General features: G+C 31.4%; 2 protein-coding genes across 4 annotated transcripts in view; one reads left to right on the top strand and one right to left on the bottom strand.

The window, feature by feature from the left end:
• LOC106064844 (nucleoporin NUP188-like) overlaps positions 1-21,216 on the bottom strand; it is a 47,469-nt gene extending 26,253 nt beyond the window's left edge. For 2 of the 3 annotated variants that reach the window (XM_056041314.1, XM_056041313.1), the window contains exons 1-29: positions 21,132-21,216; positions 17,510-17,573; positions 17,226-17,299; positions 16,984-17,065; positions 16,716-16,796; positions 15,461-15,595; positions 15,226-15,282; positions 15,047-15,115; positions 14,794-14,928; positions 14,015-14,091; positions 13,852-13,923; positions 13,657-13,705; positions 12,730-12,978; positions 11,640-11,729; positions 10,746-10,811; positions 9,797-9,919; positions 8,703-8,832; positions 8,320-8,370; positions 7,613-7,729; positions 6,380-6,530; positions 6,170-6,257; positions 5,664-5,740; positions 4,710-4,824; positions 3,754-3,874; positions 3,365-3,443; positions 2,799-2,921; positions 693-936; positions 478-567; positions 40-162 (exon numbers count right to left, since the gene is read on the bottom strand). In XM_056041314.1, coding sequence (XP_055897289.1) covers positions 40-162; positions 478-567; positions 693-936; positions 2,799-2,921; positions 3,365-3,443; positions 3,754-3,874; positions 4,710-4,824; positions 5,664-5,740; positions 6,170-6,257; positions 6,380-6,530; positions 7,613-7,729; positions 8,320-8,370; positions 8,703-8,832; positions 9,797-9,919; positions 10,746-10,811; positions 11,640-11,729; positions 12,730-12,978; positions 13,657-13,705; positions 13,852-13,923; positions 14,015-14,091; positions 14,794-14,928; positions 15,047-15,115; positions 15,226-15,282; positions 15,461-15,595; positions 16,716-16,796; positions 16,984-17,065; positions 17,226-17,299; positions 17,510-17,573; positions 21,132-21,154 — 2,955 coding nt within the window. In that variant the 5' untranslated portion in view covers positions 21,155-21,216. The remainder of the gene's footprint in view (positions 1-39; positions 163-477; positions 568-692; positions 937-2,798; positions 2,922-3,364; positions 3,444-3,753; positions 3,875-4,709; positions 4,825-5,663; positions 5,741-6,169; positions 6,258-6,379; positions 6,531-7,612; positions 7,730-8,319; positions 8,371-8,702; positions 8,833-9,796; positions 9,920-10,745; positions 10,812-11,639; positions 11,730-12,729; positions 12,979-13,656; positions 13,706-13,851; positions 13,924-14,014; positions 14,092-14,793; positions 14,929-15,046; positions 15,116-15,225; positions 15,283-15,460; positions 15,596-16,715; positions 16,797-16,983; positions 17,066-17,225; positions 17,300-17,509; positions 17,574-21,131) is intronic. The other variant, XM_056041315.1, reaches the window with a different exon arrangement.
• A 214-nt stretch (positions 21,217-21,430) lies between these two features.
• LOC106064843 (uncharacterized) lies at positions 21,431-22,975 on the top strand. The gene is made up of 3 exons (XM_013223466.2): positions 21,431-21,539; positions 21,570-21,779; positions 22,041-22,975. The coding sequence occupies exons 2-3, from the start codon at positions 21,638-21,640 to the stop codon at positions 22,382-22,384; spliced, it is 486 nt and encodes a 161-aa protein (XP_013078920.2). The 5' UTR covers positions 21,431-21,539; positions 21,570-21,637; the 3' UTR covers positions 22,385-22,975.
• The last annotated feature ends 2,108 nt before the right edge of the window (positions 22,976-25,083 follow it).

Below are 25,083 nucleotides of genomic sequence, written 5' to 3' on the forward strand. Positions count from 1 at the left end.
TACTAAAAACTTATATAAAAAAAGATTTGAATGTCTTACTTTGGTTTTCTCTGTAGCTTTGTCTTCGGGCTGCTGAACATTTAGAAACAGTTCTAGAAGACCAGGTTGTGTGTCAACACATACAGACAGGAACTCTAGGATGCTAACTTTCAGTTGAATGTCCTGGACAATGCAATACAAAACAGGACAATGAAAATTTCAATTTTTACTCAAATACATAACTCACAGAGTAGTGCAATGTAGCTGTTTTATTTTTGTGTGTGTGTGTCCAATGTGTCGGTAGGTCATGTCTGTGGTGAATCCATTGTACTCGAGCAATCCCTCAAGTGAGGCATGTTTGTTTTTACTTTTGAGATGAATATTGTTGAATGAAGCTAATACATTGGTAGTTTTATTAGTGTTATTTTATTACAACAGATCAATGCAGCTATTTGCCAAAAGGTAGAGTTGTGAAGAAAAAAAGAAATTCCACTGTACCTCAGAAACTGCTTGTAGTCTTGTCAGAAACATATCTCTAATTGACTCAGCTTCATTGCCAAGACAAGCAAGGATTGACATTGGTGAAACCTGAGGGTTGGGAAATACATTTTAATGAGGAGGCAAATATTGTGAGTTCAAAGGTCAGAGTTCAGGTTGTTACAGGTTACATAAGTTTGATATAGACTTGGGATATAAAACTCAAGTAAACTTACCATGGCCAACCGTTTTAGCAACAAAACTGACAAATTGGGTAATCTGTGATTGTGACGATGAAAGATGTACTGGGCTATGGTGGCCACCAGATGCTGGTGCTGACGGCCAGGGGGTTGAGAAGACAGAGCCTGCTCCACAGGAGAAGCACCAAGATTGGGAGGTTTGAGAAGCAACAATAGGTTGAGTAGAGATAAGGCAATCTGGATGAGTTCCACCATGTCAACACCAAGACCTTTCAGCAAACTGAAACAGGGAACATCACAACATTAGCTAAGTAAAAGTAGACTGAAATACATCACAACATTAGCTAAGTAAAGTTAAACTGAAACAGGGAACATCACAACATTAGCTAAGTAAAAGTAAACTGAAATACATCACAACATTAGCTAAGTAAAAGTAAACTGAAATACATCACAACATTAGCTAAGTAAAGTTAAACTGAAACAGGGAACATCACAACATTAGCTAAGTAAAGTTAAACTGAAACAGGGAAAATCACTATATTATTTAAAAGAAGTTAAACTGAAACAGGAAACATCACAACATTAGCTAAGTAAAAGTAAACTGAAATACATCACAACATTAGCTAAGTAAAAGTAGACTGAAATACATCACAACATTAGCTAAGTAAAGTTAAACTGAAACAGGGAACATCACAACATTAGCTAAGTAAAAGTAAACTGAAATTCATCACAACATTAGCTAAGTAAAGTTAAACTGAAACAGGGAACATCACAACATTAGCTAAGTAAAGTTAAACTGAAACAGGGAACATCACAACATTAGCTAAGTAAAAGTAAACTGAAATACATCACAACATTAGCTAAGTAAAAGTAGACTGAAATACATCACAACATTAGCTAAGTAAAGTTAAACTGAAACAGGGAACATCACAACATTAGCTAAGTAAAAGTAAACTGAAATACATCACAACATTAGCTAAGTAAAAGTAAACTGAAATACATCACAACATTAGCTAAGTAAAGTTAAACTGAAACAGGGAACATCACAACATTAGCTAAGTAAAGTTAAACTGAAACAGGGAACATCACTATATTATTTAAAAGACGTTAAACTGAAACAGGAAACATCACAACATTAGCTAAGTAAAAGTAAACTGAAATACATCACAACATTAGCTAAGTAAAAGTAAACTGAAATACATCACAACATTAGCTAAGTAAAGTTAAACTGAAACAGGGAACATAACAACATTAGCTAAGTAAAAGTAAACTGAAATTCATCACAACATTAGCTAAGTAAAGTTAAAATGAAACAGGGAACATCACAACATTAGCTAAGTAAAGTTAAACTGAAACAGGGAACATCACAACATTAGCTAAGTAAAAGTAAACTGAAATACATCACAACATTAGCTAAGTAAAAGTAGACTGAAATACATCACAACATTAGCTAAGTAAAGTTAAACTGAAACAGGGAACATCACAACATTAGCTAAGTAAAAGTAAATTGAAATACATCACAACATTAGCTAAGTAAAAGTAGACTGAAATACATCACAACATTAGCTAAGTAAAGTTAAACTGAAACAGGGACCATCACAACATTAGCTAAGTAAAAGTAAACTGAAATACATCACAACATTAGCTAAGTAAAAGTAGACTGAAATACATCACAACATTAGCTAAGTAAAGTTAAACTGAAACAGGGAACATCACAACATTAGCTAAGTAAAGTTAATTTGAAACAGGAAACATCACTATATTATTTAAAAGAAGTTAAACTGAAACAGGAAACATCACTACATTAGCTTCGTGAAGTTAACTGAAAATCAAAACATCACAACATAGCAAAGTAGCTTTGAAAAACAGACATTACTAACTGCCCATACATTTTGAAAATTGCATTTTTAACCTTCAAAACACATTTTTTACATCCTGCTAAATAAACAATGCTATAAATATATTCTTCATAAACCATTTTTCACACTGAAACAATCAGCCTAATAAACACTTCAACTTTCGAAATCTGCTAATAAAATCATTTTTTCAACCCAAGCTATGTTTAGGAGCTACTCAATTACAGTGTTAAATGTTTGATAAAAAAAAAACAACAAATCAATGTAATCTGGTATTTCAACTTACCTAGCCTGCTGAGCAATGGCTGACTGGATGTTGTCCACCCCAATGGATATGATTTCTAGCAACGCTCGCCCAGCATCAGTAAACAATAAACTGTAAACACAGGCTTCCTGAACACTTGGCTGACTAAAGAAGTTAAAAGAGAGAAAAAAATAGTTCTTCTATAGCTTTACCCTATGGATCATCTATAGCCACTTCACACTTTCATGGCTCTACTCTACTGTCCTTTTTAAATAATAATATTTATCAGATAATTGATGTTTTCTCTTAACTGTCTGATACTTTGGTAAGGCAACAATGATTCAACAAAAAGTTATTTCATTTGATCAATATTAACAATGTATTTAGAGGGTAGTCAACAGGTTTTCTAACTGCACAACTATTTAGATCCAATTTCAGAGAATTTAACTTTTAGCAGAAGAGTTTGAAAATGATAGACTAGAACCAACGAGGAACACTGGCTGTACATGTTGTTTTATTCAAGTTTTTACAAATGTTGGATTTGCTCAAAACCAAGTTTCTCATCTATTCAACACTTTCTCAACTGATCTCTCAGAGAATCAACTCACTGCTGCTTCAGCTCTTTCTGATGTTCTAGAATGTTTGCAAAATTGAAAATACCATGAAACAATTGGAGACACTTTTGACCTGCACAAAAAGAAACCAGAGACAAATGTAAACCATATTGTAAGCTAGTGTCTATGTAAAATAATCCAACTACTAAAGTAACTTAAAAATAGCATAAATGTAAGATGCTGCTACTTTTCACTGTGTGTTGAAAAATATTTTATGATTTCTTAATATTAATTTTTTTTTTTTAAATATATGAAAAGATATGGAGCACAGAGCTTTTTAAAAAGTTTGGCAAAAGAAAAGACTTTGAAACTACAGTACTAATCAAGAGTGAAATTTTAAAAAAATTCATTTTTCTGATACCAGAGAGAAACCGTGTACGTACCAATACATTTATACTGATCATGATCCACAAAACGCCATTTATTATACCGAGGGAAAACTTCTCTCAGGAGAAACAAGACACTAGCCAGATGCTCATGCTCAGTTCCCTGCTTGGAGGAATACTTGAGGGAAAAGAAAAAATTGGTTGTCATAGAAATGTGATCAGACAGGAATTGAGAACTAGACTAGTGATTGCACTGAAGCCTCAGACGCTAGGCTCTGGTGGTCAAGTAAACTAGATTAAATGTTTTAGAAAGCAATTGGAATTGTACTAGCTAGTGAGAAAAGGGTTAATATGGAGACTGGGTGTGTGTTTCTGAAGTAACCAAGAGTAAAATTATGGCGGATAATTTGTTTGTATGTACTGACTAGATTTTGATGTAACCACAAGTAAAATTATTGCAGATTATTTGTTTGTATGTACTGACTAGATACTGATGTAACCATGAGTAAAATTATGGTGTATTATTTGTTTGTATGTACTGACTAGATTCTGACTTAACCGCGAGTAAGTCCATCACTGCTGAAGTTATAAATAGGGGAGTGGGTGTACAGACAGGAGATAAAAGACAGGGAGATGTGTAGTTTTAAAGTGAGTTGTATTTTGTTAAAGATGCTCAAGATATCACTATTTCATTTGTGTTTCTACACACATCTACATTGAAGTTCAAAGATGTGTTAGTGTATATATAGTGTCAACAAAAGTAATAAAAGTTTGTTTAAGTTTTTCTAGTAAGGTATTAAGAAATTAATATGTCTACAACAGTTTAGTTGGACTAACTGTCTGGAAATACAACCCAATGACCCAATATCAACAAGTATAAAATGATATAGTGATGGTCAATGTTATGTCACATACTGCTAAGGTTTTTTTTAAGGAACATTTCAAATTGTGAAATTATTATCAATATATATTTTAACGAAACAAAATGATTGCAATAAAGATGTGCAACTGACCTGTACTAACTGAGTGACTAGATCCAGGGTGGCCAATGTGACAATGTAAACACCTTGAGCACATTCAGTCCCAGTTAACACACAGCCATACAATCCCTGGTTCACACCATCCCCACTGTCAGAACAGAACACAACATTAGAGTTAGTGAAAATGGTCAAAAACAGATTGGCAAATATTTTTTGTAATTAAGAATGTAAAATTTAATACCATGTGGAAATTTGTATTTCAGATTTTCAAAAGTGAAACTTACAAATCTAAATGAAATCTATGTCAATAATATAATAAGCAAGAATTTATCTTAATGTTTTTTTTGTATAAATTGTAATTTTGATGTTGAAAGAAACTTTGAGATCAAACTAGGTTTTCATTTATTTGGATCAGTCCCACCGAATACAATAACAACTATGATAACATTATAACCATTGTCATTCTTTCTCTTTAATGTATTAGAAGCTCATCATGAACATGTTACATTGTGTACTAGGTTCATTTATTTGCTGTTTTGAAGCCAAACAAGGCGGACATGATTTTTGGTGTTTTTATATGTCTATAGCTTATACATGTTTAGTCTATTTAACAGATACATTTTTTATGAGTGTATATATCTGGTGATGGTGAAAGCCAGATTTTTATTCACTCATACTGTCTCTGGTAATACTTTATTCTAAAAAGAAAATATATTACACTATATGTTGTATATATCATATAGTTTGTGCTCAGATCATCCTCTTGATGATCCCAGGGGTTCAAACCCTGCCCACTACCATCCCCGTTGGGAGATTTGGGCTAATAATAATCTTAAAATCTGAAGGAACACCCAAAACATATAAAACAAATGCTTTAAATTTTTTTTATTTATGTACAATTGTTGGCAGCATTATTTAACAGTAACTTACTAGAAGATTAGCTCTAATAACCAGTCAATTAGAATGACTACTTGACAATATACTAACCTTTGAATGTCACTGAAACTACTTATGTTTTTGGTTAAAAATGGGAGAAAACCAGTTTGCTTCAGATGATGAAAAACCTATAGATACAAAAATTATAATTTACAATAGATTACTTATAATGCCAATTCAAACAAAACCATTGTTTCAAAATTTATAAAATTCTCTCCAATTGCTAATATGGATATAGCTCAAACAATTAACTTTAAAATTTTTTTTTTTTTTTTTATCAAAAACATCCTGACTTTATAAATTCCTATTATAAGACATTTAGAAAGGAAATTTCAATTTGTTTGTTTGGTTTATACATTCATCAAAATCATTTATATTTGAAATAGTTTTCAAAATACTTTTATTATAGAGGTATGTAGAGCAGCCCTTCTTTTTTCATCCACAATGTGGTCAACAAACTCAACAATGATATACATATATACATATATATTAAGGTAATAGGAATTTTAAAAAATGTAGCTTCCCACATTAGCTAAGTAAAGTTAAATATCCCTTACATCTGTATAAAAATCTGGAACAGATAAAGACAAACACTGAATGGTGTGACTGAGTAATTCTAGTGGTGCTGGATTCAGAACGGCAAATCTGGGAAACAAATCCTTAAACATTTAATTACAGAAACATATGTTTCATATTAAGTCATATATTAATAAGTTGTTAATATGTTCAACATGAAATCATGAAAATGATATTTTGAGTCAATTCACCTTAAAAGAATTTGGTAACCTAGTTGAGTGATCTCAGAAAACTCTGGAACAGATGAAGTGTGACTGGCCATGATTTCCTTCACCAGCCTCATTACCATGGAGACCTTCAACACCTGTTCAGTTTGTACCATTCCTGAAATATACAGGTCACCTTTGGTGCACAACTTCAATGAGGCAAAGTGCTTGTGACTAACTACAACCTAAGTACAGTGACACCTTGACTTCAACAAAAAGCTCATCTCATGAGGTCTGTTAATTATACTACCTTGTACAAAAGCAGCCAAGATGTTCATTTATCTACTGTTTAAAGTCATCCTCATAAAATTCTAACTCTATGGGGAATTAGTTAAGTTGGACACCACTGCATAGCTCATTACTGATGTCAAAGTAGAATTATGAAACCTTTCCTTTCAGTTTCAATGTTCAAGTTCTTTATAAAAGAAAATAATAAGGAAACAAAAATTAGCATCAGATCCTTAAGGCACTAGTTTAGTAGAGTAGAAAGTTGACAAATCTCTATAGACCAACATAGTGTTTACTTTTGTTGATATCAAGGTGCTAATGTAATGATGTTAAATAGCTGACAAGTGGATATACAAATATATCCTTAAGCAATTTTAAAAATGTCTCCAGTTCTCAGAAAACATATCAGTCAACCTCCTCTTAAGCACTTCTATGATGACATTATACATTCTGGAATAGAAACACTAATCATGGCACAAATGGATGGTTTACAAACTTTTTGTACAAAAAACAAACCCTACCCATTTCTTTATGGCCACATAAACTGTTAAGAGTGTTAATAGGATGTGTTTGGTACCAATAACCAAAACCTTACTTTTCTGATTTGTTTCATAAGAAATATAATTATATTTTAAATCCTTATAATGGCAATGCCTTTGATTCCAAAGATTAAGGATGAGTGCAGTGTTTCACATGACCACGTAACCCAGTTGTGACCCAGTTTTTCCACATTTGATGCATACAAAGCCATTTAAGTTTTCTTTTCAGCTCTATGCCTGTCTCCAACATAGCTTTGCTAAAACCAAATACATCTTATTACAAATCTCCATGGTAATAGAAAGATTTTATTGTCTGTTCAGTTCAATTACCAGTGAACCAATAATTGATTTCAATAGTTAAAAAATGGCCCAGACTGCATTTTGTGTGTTCCCATTTTTTTTTTGCGCACTTTTAATATATATGACTTACAACCAAATTAAAAATCATTACCTGCTCCATGAGACACTTGTCTCAGAAGTTCCTGAATCTCTCCTAGTAGATAATGCCATCCGTTATATGTAGCCTCCCATCTAATAAGCTGACAATCTGTACTAATGTCGCCACTGGCTGCCAGTTCAAAGATACATTTTAAAAATATACTCAACAAATAATGCTATTAAATGCTAGTTGCTATTCTACAAAGCCTTAAACAAATGAACTAAACAGCAGGCTCAACACTATGTTCTATAAACCAAATGGAAGAATTAGATTATTGTAGTACATTTTTTTTTTTTGCAATTATTATTTTTTTTTTACATTGCCAACAAAATAAGCATGAGCAAAACACAAATATATCTATTGCCTTTCCTTTAAGTCGTCAATTGTTTTTCTAATTTTGTAGATCGCACGACTTATAGTTCTTAATTTTCTATGTCCAAAAAAGATTTTTTTTTCAAGTATTCACAGCAGCTACAATGAAGGTTAATACCGTTATTAAAAAATATTTATGCTTCATATTTAATAAATATATGAATAAAAAAAACATGACTAAAATGATGAAATTGTTCTCTAGCTTCCTATAAAAACTGTTCAAAATTTGAAATGAAATGTTTTAAACTTAGTCTAGTAGCTTTATCACAGGTACAGCAGCATATAAAGTGACACTGAAAAAAAAACAACAAGTGCTATAGTCAGTGCCTTGCTATACAAACACTTACATGACTGGGCTGACACATATCCTTCACATCCACTTGCTATCATGAAGTCACCTGTCAGACAGACAAATTTCTTCACAGTCATCTTTCCATTTTTAGTTGTGAGGGAATCAATGTTTTAATTAGAATTTGTTTTTTGAAGTGCAACTTAACCTAGTATATTGCAGAAATGATGTATAGAAAAGTAAAAACCATTCTTTTTTGTAAAAGTCCCTAAAATTGAACTCATAAATACTACACATTAGTATATTTATATATATTTTTATAGGCAAACATATACCTCTCTACACAAAACATTTATGAACAAGATAATTGATGAGCATTTATAAATATATTCAATGACACAGTATTGAAACATCAAAAAGTTGCAAGTATAAATAACTTACTGTTTGGAAAAGGATATTTATTTCTCCCTAGTGTAAAAACACCTTTTTGTGAAGTAGGAACTAAGTCTTGACTTCTGCTGTTTTCGAGGAGCTCAGTGTACAAGTTACACAAAGAGAGTTCAGATTTCACCTGGTGAGAGAGTTAGTAATATATATGATTCATACTGTACCACACAGTTAACTACCAATTTTCACCAGTTTCACCACATGGTGAAGTGAAGACTGGGATTATTAATTTCTGGATCTTTGGGCACCTCTGAGTTAACCCTTGTTAACCATGGGCCAGAGAAACAGATGAACTTTACATCATCTGGCCTATTGATCGCAAGGTCTGAAAGTGAAACTATTGGTTAACATCTCATTGTTTAGAACTAAGATGATATTTTATCTATATATTTTATAAACAACAGAAAACAGATGGCATGGAATTGAGGAATTTTCAGCTGTAGTAATCAATAAACCTTACCCTTCCAAGTTAAAAGAATTAAAAACTAGAAAATTTATGACCGATAATATCCCAAATTATATCCAGTTAAATTATCCCATGGGAGGGACAAAAGAGTCAAATTATTTTGCAGAGACAAAATTGCTTCAACATTAGGTTTATTCGAACTCCTATGTGAGCTCCTGGCTTGGCTTTGACTTGACACATAAACACAGACTTCTTTCAATAATTTAAAGAGAGGCCAGAGATGAATTAGTAATAGAAATAGAACTTGAATAAAAGTAAACAGGATAACTGTAGTTGTAGACAACGCATCAAATGTTAACTAGTAAATATGCACAATTATGCAAACTGACTTCTATAATAGTTATACAATATGACTAGACTCCAAAACTCAGGCCTCTGACAACAATAGCAATCTCTCCAAGGGCTGTCACTCTGTCCCAACCAATGAAATAACAACAACAAACAGAAATCATTAACTCTTACACCCAAAATTCTATCAAGTGCCATTCACAATACTACATCAATACTACATGATACAAACACAATCCCCCCCCCCCACACCAATAGTCTTAATTTCCCAAGAATTATATCTACTAGGTTATGTTTGACATATGGTGAAGAAAACTGAACCTGAAAGCATTACCTTCACTGCAGATTTGTCTCCAGTACTTGCTAGAGAAATATTGAACTGAATGAAAGAGCTGAAATCAGCAGGAAATCTGCTCTTGGCTGACTGGTACAAATTGAACACTCCTTCTGACTCTGGCTGGAATGTATGGAATCAAAATTAACATGATGTTTGCAAAATCAAGCATTCAAAGTTTCATACTTTTGAAACCAATGACATGGAAATTCAGACAAAATAGAAAAGAATAAAGCAATATAACTAGTAAAATGTAAAAAAAAAAATACTTTTTTCTAAATCAAGCATATATTGAGTGAAATTATATTTCACTGTATTTGAATCAATCAAGTAATTAACTTATAGATTTATAAATTTATGCAACTAGAAATATTTGTATTAATTGTTTTTGTGTAGCAAAAGTTTCATGCTTATAGCATGCCAAGTGCACTGTGGTTCAATTACTTTTGTAAATCAATTGGCAAGGGAAAGGGGGTGGGGTATCTGGGAGAAGATTTCAATGTTGCTTTTTCAAAAGCTATTTTTTTTTTAAGTTGTTTGAGTCTGTATTTAAACTCAGGGTCTGGAGCTTCCACCATGGAGTGTTAGCCACTCAGCTATAGAAGAAGTTATAGCAATAGAAGGTTTTATAGTAAAAAAAAAAAGGTAATAGTTTAGAATTTTTAGAGAATAACTCTCTACACAAGGCTTATCTTGCCTTAGCTAAGTACATGTTGATATAAAACAAAATTAATTAATTATTACAAACTGATTAACTAATTGTTAATTTTTTTTTTATTGATTCATTTGTAGTCATCAACAATAAATAGTTTTGCAAAGTTTCAACTTGATTTAAGACTGGGAAGTGGAAGAAATATTGTGTCCGAGATTCAACCCAGACACCCAGAGTGAGTTGATAGAAGTTTTGTAAAAAAAAAAACAAAAAAAAAAACAAGAAAACAAAAATTACCCTGTCCCAAAATATCTCTGCAATAAAATCACAGGAAAGAAGTTTGGAAACAATTATATACAGTATCTGAAAGGAAAATAAATTATACATATAAATATCCATCATGGGAAAAAATTCTAACATCAAGAGGATTGCAAAAATAATAATAATTACACAAATAATGGTGATTCTGTCTAAGGACAAAACTTTTGTGCAATGCTTAATTTACAGCCCCCAACATAACAAATGTGTCCCAATTCTTATAGATAAAGTATAACTAGAAATTCCAGCAAAATGGCTTCTAAAATCTGTACAACTTTTATACTAATGTTTATTTTTTAGTTTTATTTTGTGTTGTTTGACAATGGTCAGCAGGTCATCATGGGGCCCTATTGTCATTGCAACCCTGATCAGTCGTGATGTGGTGTTTGTCAAAAAAACACCAACTAAAACTTTATAGCCATATTACAAGGTTCTCAGGCTTCCAAAGACCATCCTTAGGGAACAGTACCAGGAAAAAGAAGAAGAGGTAGACAGAGAAAGCAATAGACAGAAAAGATCAAAGAGTGGTAACTGAAAGAGATTCTACTCAAGGCAAAAGACAGTGAGGAATGGTGAAAGACCCAGTCAATAGATCAGCCAAAGGGATAGGTGAGGGTGATGATTAATGTTTAAAATTGCTTTTTTGCTATAATGTCTAAGGTAAACAAAAATAAAATTGACTCTATCTAGTGCTTTTCTTTGGTCCATTGAATTTGATTAAAATTGTAAAATTTGTCAATTAATGTAAAAAATGAATGCAGTTATTGGAAACATTAAGCCAGTTAAAATCTCCACCACTAATAATACACTTAACAGTAAATCTACTATTCAGAGACAGAAAATATTAATCTGTTAGTTATTCTACAAGCTTACCTCTGTATTTCCAAGTGAGTCCTCATGGAACATATTCAATAAACTAGCTATCACTGTATACACAATATACTGTGCTGTTGTGGCTAGATCCTGAGAATGCAATACTTTCTGCTATCACAAACTTTTATTGCTATCTTCATGACATTTTTAAAGATCTAATAACAATAATTTCATTTCTATACATATTATAAATAAAACCATCCATCCTCCCATGGGCCTTTCATCTCCACGCTCTAACCCCAAGCTGTTGCATATCTGCCTCCACATCATCAATCCATCCATTCGGGGTCTGCCTTTGGATCACCTGCCTTTTGTTTTTATGCCCGTATAAAATTTTTGCTCCACTGTTATCTGACATTCTTACAAGGTGACCTGCCCAACGTAGTCTGTTTTTTGTTCCCAAGTATTTAGTATATTTTTGGTTGTCTTTGTCAGTGTCCAGGTCTCACTTCCATACATTGCTGCTGGTCTTATGCTTTTGTATATTATTTTCTTGGTTTTTCTTGATATTTTTTTTGCTCTTAAGTAAATGATGGGTGCTATAAAATGCCCTGTTGCCTCCTGCTATTCTTTCCTTTTTTTCTGTAGTAGGTCATTTTTTAAATCAATTGTACTTCCTAGATATTTGAAAGTTTGGACAATTTCAAATTTGTGGTCTTTGATTTCAATATATTTTCCCTCTGTTTGATTGTCTCTTGTCATTGCGACGTACTTGGTTTTACTGTCAATGACCTCAAGTCCTGCTGGTTGAGATGCTTCTTCTAGCTGTGTGAAAGCTTTAGCAATGTCAGAGGTTTCTTTACCCAATAAAGCAATGTCAGAGGCAAAGCACCAACATAGCATGGAATGGATAGTCTAAAAGCGTTAACAATTAATTCTTAAATTAACTTGGCATTGAATAACTAAATTAACACATGCAATTATCTTTTTTGTTTTTGGAGAATATCTGTAAATTATGAGATAAGACAAAAACATATAGAAAAAATAAAAAAAAACATTTGCAAGTATGTACTCAATCAGCTTTGCTTAAGAGCAGAGAAATAATTCCAAACTGCAATGTTATACATATTGCTAGATATGGAATACTTACTGATTTACCAATGAATGCCTCAGATTGTAAGAGATCCAGTAAATAATCTAACACCCCTAACTGCAGTGCTAAATTTCCATAATGACGTGACTTGCTGAAGGCTTTTGATGACCTCACAGTTTCCCCTCCTTCGGCAGAATCCTGATTTTGATTCAGCTCCCCAAGGATGTACTGTAGGATAGACCAGGACAGAAGGAGAGGTCCATGGATTAACTCTGAACGTAACTGTGAAAAGACTGCATCCACTTTCTAAAAACAAAGCAAAATATTTATTTCATTATAAATATATGTTTGAGAAATTTGGTTACGTTTGATATACAAAGAACCTATCTGTTTCAAATACTGAACTCATTGACATATTTTCATGTCTCAGATTGACTAGTAAATTTGAACAAATCTGGGTCTGACTGGCAACTGACCAGATGGATTAACAATGCTATCCAAAAAAAAAAAAAAAAAAAAAAAGTTTGACTATCAATGTGCTCACTATAAATCATTAATGCACAACTTTATAGATTTCAAAAAGGTTTTTGATCTTTGCAATACAACAATAATGCATGTGGCTAAAGATGACAAAGTTAGATTAGAAAAGTATTGCTTTAATTAAGATATATTTTAATACAGTGAAGAATTGTTGTTTTAGTCTAAGTAAAGTAGTGGATCAGTTGTACATTGTCTTCCAGATAATAACCCAACATACCCCTCAAGTATAACCTATTGGAAACGTAGAGAAAATTTAGTAAAGGAAGATTATTGCATCTTACAATCTCACTTTTTTTTTTCATGCTTATCTTACAAACGTATAAGTTATTGAATAATAATGTGCTGTATCAATTCTTCTATACTGGTTTCTTTAACCTTAAATTTTACTATTCTGTACTAATAATAATAGGAAAAAAAAAACATTAAAAAAACCCGTCAACTAACCTCAATTACATTGCTATCAGACAAAATGATATGAGACTGTGGAGACAGGCTGAAATACAAATGTCAAACTATAGAAAACAGTTTATATTGACATGTTTCAGATTTGAAACAATTAATTATTTTAGAGGGAGAAAAAAAGATGCTTTACAAAAAGTAGTTGAAATAATATTGAAAACATTTTTTACATTAACTCACTTGGTTGCATTCTTGAGACTGGCTGCTGCTAATAGATCTAAGCCCTCAATAAGTATCAATAACTCCAAATGGCTGAGAACGTAACAAGATTTTAAAACATTTTTAAAAACAGATCATCAGATTTTTCTCTTTACGTCCTCTTACTAACTTGTCTTTATCTTACCCAATTCTTTTGAAAAGCTTGTCCATTTGACCATCTACAAGATGTTTGAAGTTTTGACCCCAACCAAAATTGTGTTTCTAGGAACATAAAAATATACAAATACAATGCAAAGCACTTTACTTCATTTTTTAAATATATATATATATCAGAAAGAATACAATAAAATCAAGAGAATTTAGACTACATAAATATTAAAACTTGAATAAGTGTCCATTTCTCAGATTGCTTTAGTTCAAAACAGTTACATACATTTTTATATACATTATGATCAATATTGTTTTTTTCTTTACTAGGACTGCATTGTTGTTAAAAATCCTGATTTTTTATTTTAATTATGTAAATGTCTTATAAATTACTGATGTTCTGTAACATAAATAAAAATATATAACACAATATACAATTCATAATGATACCAAAAGTACATGTATGATTTAGGCAAGCCTCTTGAGTCTTTCCAAGTACAAAAGGCTAAGTGTTTATAATTTTTGTCTCAGTATTTTATTAGATTTTGTTTTAGTATTTTTGTAAGTTATGGTTTAGTGTTTTATGCATTACATTCTTAGTTTTTAGTAGTTTGTTCCACAAATGTGTGTAAATCCAATTCTTTTGTTTTTAGGTTACAATTTGGAAGAGGGAATGGGGTGGTTAACTTTTTTAAAAATTTTCTATTAGTTAAGAAAGAGATTAACTTTCTTTCAATGTAACTAATGTTCACAATGTTAAAAATGTAATAATTAAAATAAAATTACTTCATTAAATTAAGTATAAAAAAGTCCAACCTTAAATCTAGCAAACAGATCTAAAAATGTCTGGACATCCATCTCAACCACACTGTAGTAGATGACCAACAGCTCCAAAAGTTCCACTTGTTCCTTTAGATTCTGTAATGCCCAGCTCAATGCCTGTGTCCTTGTCTTAAGTTGAAATAAAAAAACAACAGTGATATTAAGAAAAATATGAACATTTCTATCCAATTTAAATTTTAACAGCTCTTCAGAAAATGGTATTTGCTATAAAAAAATATACATTTACCATCAGTGGTCCATGTGTTTCTTTGGTTGGCAATGGAGAACTGCTGACTTCCTCAAACTGGGCTATCACCTGAAATGTTCATTTCAATGCATGTATTTTAGATGACATAGAAATGACATTTTAAATGAAATATAAAAAATCTTAAAGAACTCAAGTTAATGCTTTCTAAAATGCCTTACCTTTTTGCTCAAATGGTTATTGTCCAACAATCCTTTTGCAAATGAAATGAAGACATCCTGTGATAGAATATTTCTAATTACAGTATGTAAAATGTATCAAAACAATTACTATGTATAACTGCTAGTTATGTATCTAGCTCAGAGATATTCCCCCCAAAAATGTTTATTTGTATTACTGATGTAATATGTGCTATTGAAATAGTACAAAACAAATGTTATTTAAATACATTGATACCTTATAAGTGTGCTGCTTGTTCAGATAATAGACCAAGTGCCTCAAAGCTCTAATAAGATAGAGACGCTCACTGTAGTAAAACTCTTGAATTTTCAACAGTAAAGTCTCTGAGTGGCGTTCATGGCTGAGAATGTTCTGGTGATTTATTTATTAGGCAAATTAGATCTTTCTTAAATAAACACAGTAAGGACACTTCAAAGAAAATAATTGTCCCAAACTACTAAAGGTTAGTACTTTCATCTATGAGCTAAACTTGCAACATTATCTTTGTTCAAGCAAGTTATTACACTCTATTGTTTGCTTTGATGCCAACAGTAATAAATATGAAGTTTTACAGAACAATGCAAAGAAACAGTTTACGGCAGCCTTACCTAAGGGAATAGAAAAAGTTTATTTGTTGATTTTTTTTTACTTATATTTACAAAGTTTTCAAGAAAGTTGAAAAAAAACAAAAACCCAACTAATTTCGAAGAACTTGTGACATGTTCTTGAAAATTTATAAATCCATGGTTTATGGAATATAGAAACTTTGAATGCATTAAAGCATGAATAGGTAGGTCTACTTTATGGTAATATTTGCCACTTTAGTAACACAAGAAATTGAAAAGGGAAAAAATTGCCACAAGACTTTAATAAAGTTTATGGTATTTCAAATTTTCATAACATTAAATTGACAATGACAAGTGTGAAAGTTGCTATAAGGAACAGGGGGAACAACTAGCCCTACTTGATAAAGTGCTCAAAAAGAGCCAAAAGACCCTTGAGGCATCTGACCAAAATGAAAGGTTTTGTCATAGTGGTCAGAAATGAGATGGCTGCCTGGTCCTGCGGTTTGCTCGCTGGACTGTCGTTCGGATTTATCGACGGTCGAGGGTTCAAACCCTGCCCGCTCCCATCCCCCGTCGTCCTGCGGGAGGTTTGGACTAGGAAGTAAACTATCTTCAACTCTGAAGGAACATCCGAATTATGTAAAACAAACAAAGAGAGACTGGCTCTTCACCAGCCCAATGCCAGATCATACCCTAAGAACTAGATGATCATTTCATCACATCCATTTTCAAAGAGTCATGATTTCTTTGGCCATTTCCTGGTTCCCCCTGCTGTGCTCCATCTCTACTACTAATTGTCATAAGGACAATCTGGGCTTGAGAAGTATGAAGACAGCACTAGGTATGCATAAACTAAATTTATAATAAATAAAAAAATATAAATTAAAAAATTATAATATATATATATATATTAGATAATAAATTACAGCAATATCCTTTTGTGATCCTCTGAATTCAGTAAATAGATAGGCACAGAACAGGTCATGACTTTGAAGTTCATCAAGTCCCTAAAATACAACACAAGCTTATGTTAATGAGGGGTTTTGATATAAAGATATGTATCAATATAATTTGTCTTTTACTTCTTTTTTTTTTTTCGTTTTGTTTACACATTATCATGGTCTATCTATATATGTTCTTATTAAATAAATCTACCAGTAAAATCGTATGTCAAACTATATATCAAATTCTCACCAAAAGATGACTTAATCTGATGACAAATTCCTTTTGAGGTGATTTTACTTTCCTCTTATTCAAGTGTTCTTCAGATGGGCTTCTAAATGTAAAGGATTATTAGTTTTAGAGCAATGTTTTAAAAGACTTATCTTTCAAATTAACATCATTGGTAAAAAAAAGTCATGAACTATCTTAAATAAAGACAAAATTAGGAATATCGAAGCTTAAAAAAGTTTAACCTACATTAACATTTCACATACCTCTGTTTTTTGTAAAATAAAATTCCTTGTGATAATTTATCTCTGTGGTTTTTTAATTCTTGTTCAATATATTCCTAATTAAAATGTAAGCAAAAATTAGTGAAGAAATAACTTTTGATACAATCATAGGCCATATTGTTATAAATAATATAGAGATTTTAAATCTGAATTTTGTCTGAAAAGACATTTACAACACATTCATAGCAAAAATTAAAAACAGAAGTAATTGCCAAAGCAGATAAAATAAATGCAGCAAAATTGCTACAAAAACATTATAAACTTACATTTGGTCTTAGTGTCAGGTATCCAGCTCCACCAATAGTCTGCCACAGCTGCCTGTTGCCAAAACTAAGACAATAGAAAATAGATACTTATTATAAAATTTGACAGCAAAATAAAATTCAAACAGAGCTCAAACAAAACCCTTCTTTGATACTTCTATATAATATGTATACAGAGTCAAGGTATACAGAAGTATCTGACACTGTTTTTTTTAGTTTTGACTACCAATCAACCTTTTCTTGCTTTTCCTCTATAATATAATGAATGAAATACAAATAGACTGCAGTCAAAGCACAGAAGGCTAGCTACTTTGATACATCTGAGATCCCCTACATGGACTGATGGAGAATATTCCCTTCACATTTAAAAAAAATTTTGCCACAAAAATAAAAGTATAATGTGATGTGGGGTTTACAATAGTTTATTTACCCGTTCAGCCGAAATATATCAAATATAAATTACTCAATTACTGTTTACGTAAACCCTAGTTTTTTTGTTAAAAAGACTAAGACTGCTATATTGATCCTTATGGAAATGTGTAGTGATTACAAGGACTCTTTTCTCATATAAAGACAACAGAAACATATGTACATAAATACAACAGACACAACATAAAGAGTTTGAGTTCATTCAGCGACTACACACAGGCATTTGTTTTTTTTTTTATAGAAATTCAATTAGGTACTCTTTGTCAATTTTTGTGTGGAAGAGAAATTGAACATAATACTACGTGACTACTGTCTTGGCCATGATCTAAGAAACGTTAAATGCCCAGTTATAAACTGGGCATTTATAAATCAAGATTGGTCAAACAGTTGTAATTTTCATTCAGGACATAGATTCATAGATCTACACATATGACGATACGACATAGAAATGATAGATTGTAACATAATAAATATAATTAATATCATTATTATATAATCATTATATTTATATGTATGACTATGTCGAATCGGCGTTTAGTAAACTAATACTGAGAATCAATCTCTAGACCTAGAGATTATTCTAGGTCTTCTACTTTGACTTTAGGCTATCTAGATCTAGATCTATATTAATTATGATTATGGACATTCTGATTCTAAATCTAGTCTAGATCAAGACTAGTCGTAGATTTATGTTTAACAAGGTGGCTAACCTAAACTTAAATTTAAAGTAAAAACTTTAAAAAACAGGTCATGTGAACACTCAAAAATTTATTAAAATTAGATCTATAGTAGTTTATTTATTTCGGACATTACATGAATTCGGACATTCACTGTTTTTTGTGGTCATTAAATAATTATTTTAATATGTATTATAAAACTAGCGCACTGTATAATGTGCTTGTCCATTTTCCAATGATTCTAACCCATTTCCTTCCATTTAGCTGTCTTTTTATGTAAGAAAAACGAATTTCAAATTTGTTAGTCAGGTTGTTGTTTTTTCCTATGTTACCCGGATGACTTTACCTCTTCCTAGAGTTAAGACTATATTTTTTGATTGGCTAAGTCTATACTAATGAGCCCGGCAATATTTATACTGTTTTTGGAGCTAATTTATTTGATTTATAAGCCAAGTTTTCTAATTCCATACCAAAAAAAAAAATTAATACGGTGTCTGAATTAAATTACGATTTTCTTACCAAAATTTATTTCGGACAGCCAGTTTTGGACATCAATAAAAATGATCTTATATTATATTTGTTCATTTGTTGTTGTTTTTTTAAATAGAGAATAAATGGGCAAATGTTTGGAGTGAGCTTGGTACATTGAATGAAGTTAAATGCTTAGATCTAGACCTACTAGATAGATCTAGATTTATATAGAGAGAATATCTTATCTTATATAATACAGACGTTACTTCAAAAAAGAAGATGATTACGTCCTACGCGTCATGCATATTAACCAATGACTTAAATTCTGCCAAGTCACTGGTTTTCCTAGCTAGCTCAGGCAACCCATTCCATGCTCTAATAGCACTAGGGAAGAAGGAGTATTTGTACAAATTTGTCCTAGCATTTGGGATGAGGAATGTGCCTTTATCTTTGTGTCTTTCAGAGTATTTTATTAAATTTTGTTTTTGTATTTGAAGATTATGATTCAGTGTTTTATGTATGATTGCTACTTTACTTTTGAGCCTTCTGTCCTGAAGGCTTTCTAAATTTAGTGATTTTACTAAAGGTGTTACTCTAGTCAAATGTGAATATTCGTTTGTTATGAATCTCACTGCTCTATTTTGTGTCTGTTCCAGTTTCTTAATGTTTTCTTGAGTTGAGGGGTCCCAAACGGAGGATGCATATTCTATTACTGGCCTAACCAAGGTTAAATAACATTTTAGTTTTAAGTTCTTATTTGATTTATAGAAATTTCTTTTAATAAACCCTAATGCTTTGTTTGATTTTTTTATAGTTTCATCAATATGGGGATTCCATGATAGTTTTTCATTTATTATAACACCTAGGTATTTTGCGTTTTTAGTCTGTGTTACTGGTTTGCCATGAATAAGATAAGTGGAATTAATTTGTTTTAGTTTTTTTGTTACTCTTAACAACTGACATTTTTCTGGGTGGAAAGACATGCTCCAATTTGATTCCCATTTCTGTAATTCATTTAGAATTCTCTTTGTAAAATATCTGTGTCTTGTGTTGTTTTTATTGTTCTATATATTATGCAGGTACTCTTTTTATGGACATAGAGGATATATAGAGGATTCATTTAGGCAAGAATGGCTATCGTAACCTGTAGGGGCCTACTATACTACAAAAGTTCATCTGTATTAGAAATTTATTAAATTAATATAAACAAAAAAAAAACACAAACATTCAACACACATCTAATCATGCAAACCCCAAACATTCAACACACATAAAATAAACAAACATAAAATAAGTCTAAAAGTCGGTGCAGAAATCACTATTCCAGTGAACTAATTTTGGTAGAATAAGTGTGTTCATATTTTTATTTTTTGTGTTCGTATTTATGCATAGTTTGAAAACATCGTAATGATTTCATGTGAGGGGCTATGCCTGGGGATCTTAAAATTTAGGTAATGTTAATATAGAATTAAAATCTGAGTTTATTGATGCCTAAATATAGAGACTGTCCGAAATAAATTATGGTGTCCGGAATCAAATAATGTGGGTCAAATGTGTCCGAATTAAATGAAAACACACGGCCTCTTTGACCTTAAATATAATAACAAATATAGGTTTGAGGAACAAATATAAGTAGTCATCCTTATTCTCCTTTAACTAAAGACTAAAGAAGATTTTGATATAATATGTCATTTTGAATGATTTTCTTTTCTATGTCAAACCATTGTAAAATAATGCGCTGTCAAAGTCAAACTTTCAAATTTGGGCCTATCCCCTCTATAGTGCGCCTATAGGTGTCCGAATAGCATAAACTACTCTAGATCTAGAATTCTAGATCTAGATCTACTTTAACTTTAAGACTTTAAATTTAATTTTTTACACTTGAATTTGACAATGAAAATAGTCTAGAGTCTAAGTTAATAGAATAATAGATTTCTAAACTATAATGGTCTACATCTAGATCTAATTACATCTAGATGAAGACTCAAAATCTAGTTTTCAATACATAGATTCTAGGTCTAGATCTAGATCTAGATTAAATAAGATACCTTTCAGCGTTGGCGCCCGCCATGTTCAAGTATTAGAACAGTAAAGAAGAAATATGTTTCTAACCATGAAACAAGCGAAAAAAAATTAGAGTGACATCCCTTTATTATTCAAAATATAGAAATGTATAGGTTTGTGACATTGCTTTTACTCATTCTTTTTAGGGTAGTGAAAGTTACTTGTGAAAAATTTACCTTCTTTACAAATGAGCTTTTATTGATGAGATTATTGTATTATAATTATATACTAATATAGATCTAGATCACTGTAAAGCTCTACGGCTCTAGATCTAGAATCTAGGTCTAGATCTATATCGTGACTTTTATCTAGCTAGATGTACCGTAGATAAATTAGACTGACCAACTGTAACTGTAGTTCAGCTAGACTAGATTTGTAGATATCTTCAAGTCTAGTAATAGTACTAATATAATAAAAAGTAATAGTATAAAATTACCTTTTTTATTTTGGAAAATCACCAAACATATTTATTATTTAGATTTAATCATTAATGGGCATTATGCCAAAAAGCAATCGTCTTCCAGAAAGGCCCAAACCACCATCGTGGGAAGCCGTCACAGAAGACATAGCAAGCATTGCAGATGATGACGTGGTTTTTAAAGTTGGGAAATTAAACGTAGCATCTTACGATCGTATGTAATCTAGAGAATTAGATCTAACTAAATATTATTCACCAAAATCTTAGTAACATTCGATGTTGACATTTTTCTAAATTTAAATGTATTTAGATCTAGTTAATGTAGACACCATTTTATGATTTTTTTACATGATGATTGTAATGATCATGTTGTTTGTAGCAGATATAAATAGACTTTTAGGTACTTCAACAACAAAAAATTGTTTTGATCATATAATATTGTTTTTTGTAATTGATATCATTAATTTTTTTTCAGCGACCTTACTTTCTGAAAAGAACAATTTGCAAGACTCAGATGTAGAAGCATCAGATCTGATTGATTCTCATGAGATAGAGTCCTCATACAATGACACACTTCGACTTATCAAGCTCTACTCTGAATTAAAAGATGCACCTGTCAGACTTGAGCAGCAGTACTCCCATCTGAAGGTTATGGGTCAGGAGCTTACTCAGTCCATTTTAAATTTAAAAGACTTGGCCCAAAGTGTTTCTAAAGATGCTGAGGATGTAAAACTTTCATTGCAGCTTGAGTTCACCCCAGACTCCAGCTACAGCACTAAAAGTTTGTCAGCTAAGAGTAAAGCAAAAAGAAAGAAGTAAATCAACACTAAGTTCTCTTTTACTTTCAGTCAGCAGCTACCCTTTGAAATAGTTTTTCTTTCAATGATCATGAAAACATGAGAGAAATAGCTAGAAATGTCCTTGTGAAAGATTGGGGCGTGTAATGTTTACACTTTAAAAAAAAAATAAAAATTAAATATCATGGAATCTAATGTCTTATGTCCAAGTCAGTTATAATTTAATTTTATACTATTTTAGCAGCACAAGAAGTTTTTTTTTAGCTTGTTTGATAAATGTGGAATTTTACACTGAAAGGTTTACAAGAACAGTTCTATAATTTTTTAGTATACCGTTTCAACAAAATTTTTGAGAAGAATGAAAATATATATAGCATTTGTACCATAGTGCTTCTCTTGTAATTAACTATTGGTAGTATTTCCAAAAATCCTCTCTATGTACCACAGTACCATATTTTTTTTTCTCATATTGTATGTTGAGTGGTAAAAGATTTGAATGCACATTCTTTTTTTTTCACCAAATAATGTGACATATTAATAATTATTTACATGATAAATATCTCATTAATTTATTAACAGGCTGTTTATTGAAACATTATATTTATGTACACAGGTCTTTGTTTTCTTTCTTTCTAATTGTATTTTATTCTGAATAATCTTTATTTGAAAATTCCTTCAATGTTGGAAATGTTTTAGAGCTGTTAATATGAATCCTGAAATCTTACTAAGTGGAATTCATCAATGGCAGGTGAAAACTTTCTGAGTATAAAAGATGATCACTAGATAATATTTTTGTTTTAAAAAGTGCAATTCTAATCATTATTCTATTTTATTACATTTAGAAAATTTCATTTCATGAATTTAGTGACCCCAAATAAAATAGAAAAATAAACAGCGAAAAACTAAAATTATGTAATTTATTAATATTGAAAAATGTTGCTATTTCTTCTCTTAAATAATAAAATGTATATCCTGTGTGAGGCCCCCACCAATCTGAGGCTCTAGGCAGCTGCCTAGTTTGCCTATGCCTAAGGCTGGCCCTGAGATGTGCCAAGGCTAATCACAATATTACAAAACAACTAGCTACAAAAGTGTAAAGCAAGTCAGTAGTAGAAGCAGGGACAAGAAATATATATAAAAAAAAAACAGCACATAAAGACCTTGTAAGGAGCTGGTGTTTTTCTTGAGTACTTTTGCTTAGTTGATCAAAATTTTTTATTATTGATACAAATGACAGCAAGATCTTAGCGGTGGTCTCACAGAGCAGCTATTATTGAGTCAGTACAGCTTTTATCTGTGATTATTTATAGTTTTCAGTGACAGTGGCTGGTATGACCTAGGGACACTTAAGTAGTCATTGCTCTACAGTTTTGAAGAAGTATATTTTTCCATTAAAAAAACAAACAAAATCTTTGCATATTTCAGTGATCAAGATCATGCTAATTAAATGAGAGTGTTTTGAATGATTACTTAATAATTTTCATAACTATTCACCCAGTGTAACCAAAAAATAGCAATTTTTTCTAAATCTATGAATTGTTTATCCTTGTGTGTCAGTGAGCAAACTACATCACTAGAATGAAAGGGCAATAGTTTTTTTTTTCACAAATTGAAAGAATGAGTGTTTAAGAATGTGTTTTATGTTGTTTACACAATATTTTTTGATAGGTGGAGTATTACTGGATTGATTTTTTTATAGTAGTCCTGGACTTAAGGAGACCATTGTTTATAATTATTAATGGAATCACAGAGAATCCTGATTTGAAAACAAAAGTACCTAGTGATACAAGATTTGTAGGTGTAGGTATAAGTGTACTGAATTACTTCAAATGAACTGTACCGGTACACATTTTTCACAATCTTTAGATTGACATCTAGATACATATCGCTAATTGTATTAAATATGTTTACTTTCAACAACAACAAAAAATGAACTAATTTTTTTTTTTGTATTTACAAATATTTGACTTTGAAAAACCAATCTAAGTATTTGATTACACTGATTCATGGTAAAGCTTCGTATTTATAAAGATCCTTTTAGACATATAAAAAAAAATGTCTCCATATAATTCATTAGATTAAAGATACATTTTAAAATCTATTCTACATTCTCTATGGCAACTGAACTGGTAATATATAAGATTCAGAGTTTTTGAGGTACCGGTTTTCTGTGTGGCCAAACTTAATACATTTACTTGGTCTCAAGTATCAGTAATGTAAAAATTCAGGAAATGTCATCAGAAAGCAAGTACTGTGACAGTTGGTTTACTTCAAGCTGATCAGAAGGCAAGTACTGTGACAGTTGGCCTACTTCAAGCTTGATCCTAGCTTTGATATACAATAAGACAAGCCAGCGCAAACCAGCTACTTGATTTATTACACAGTTTAATTCTCCTTTAATTCTGGGTTTTAGAGTTCTAGCACAATAATGGATACTTGGCACGATCTCTTTCCAGACACTTCTTTCCCAAACATTGACTTAATATGGCGAGGCTAAACCCTTCCCATGGGTTCACATCCTGAAAACCGAGGGCCGTTCAATTTACCTTTAACATAGTAAAGTTTCCCTTTCAGACCTTCGATCTATGGGGCAGATCATGTTAAGGTCATCTGTTTCTTTGGCCAACGGTTAACGTGGGTGTTATGTAACCTTTAAAGTGCCAAAAATAAATCCAGGTTTCAATATTCAACAAGTGTCAGTGTTTTAAAAGTTAAAATTTA

The sequence above is a fragment of the Biomphalaria glabrata genome, chromosome 9 (assembly GCF_947242115.1).
Source record: "Biomphalaria glabrata chromosome 9, xgBioGlab47.1, whole genome shotgun sequence".
Classification (NCBI taxonomy): Eukaryota; Metazoa; Mollusca; class Gastropoda; family Planorbidae; genus Biomphalaria; species Biomphalaria glabrata.

What these genes read in the sequence shown, in the direction of transcription:
- LOC106064843 (XM_013223466.2), top strand. Translation starts at nt 21,638, where the DNA reads ATGGGCATTATGCCAAAAAGCAATCGTCTTCCAGAAAGGCCCAAACCA. An exon ending in AAACGTAGCATCTTACGATC is followed by an intron (nt 21,780 to 22,040) that starts GTATGTAATCTA and finishes ATTTTTTTTCAG; the next exon opens with CGACCTTACTTTCTGAAAAG.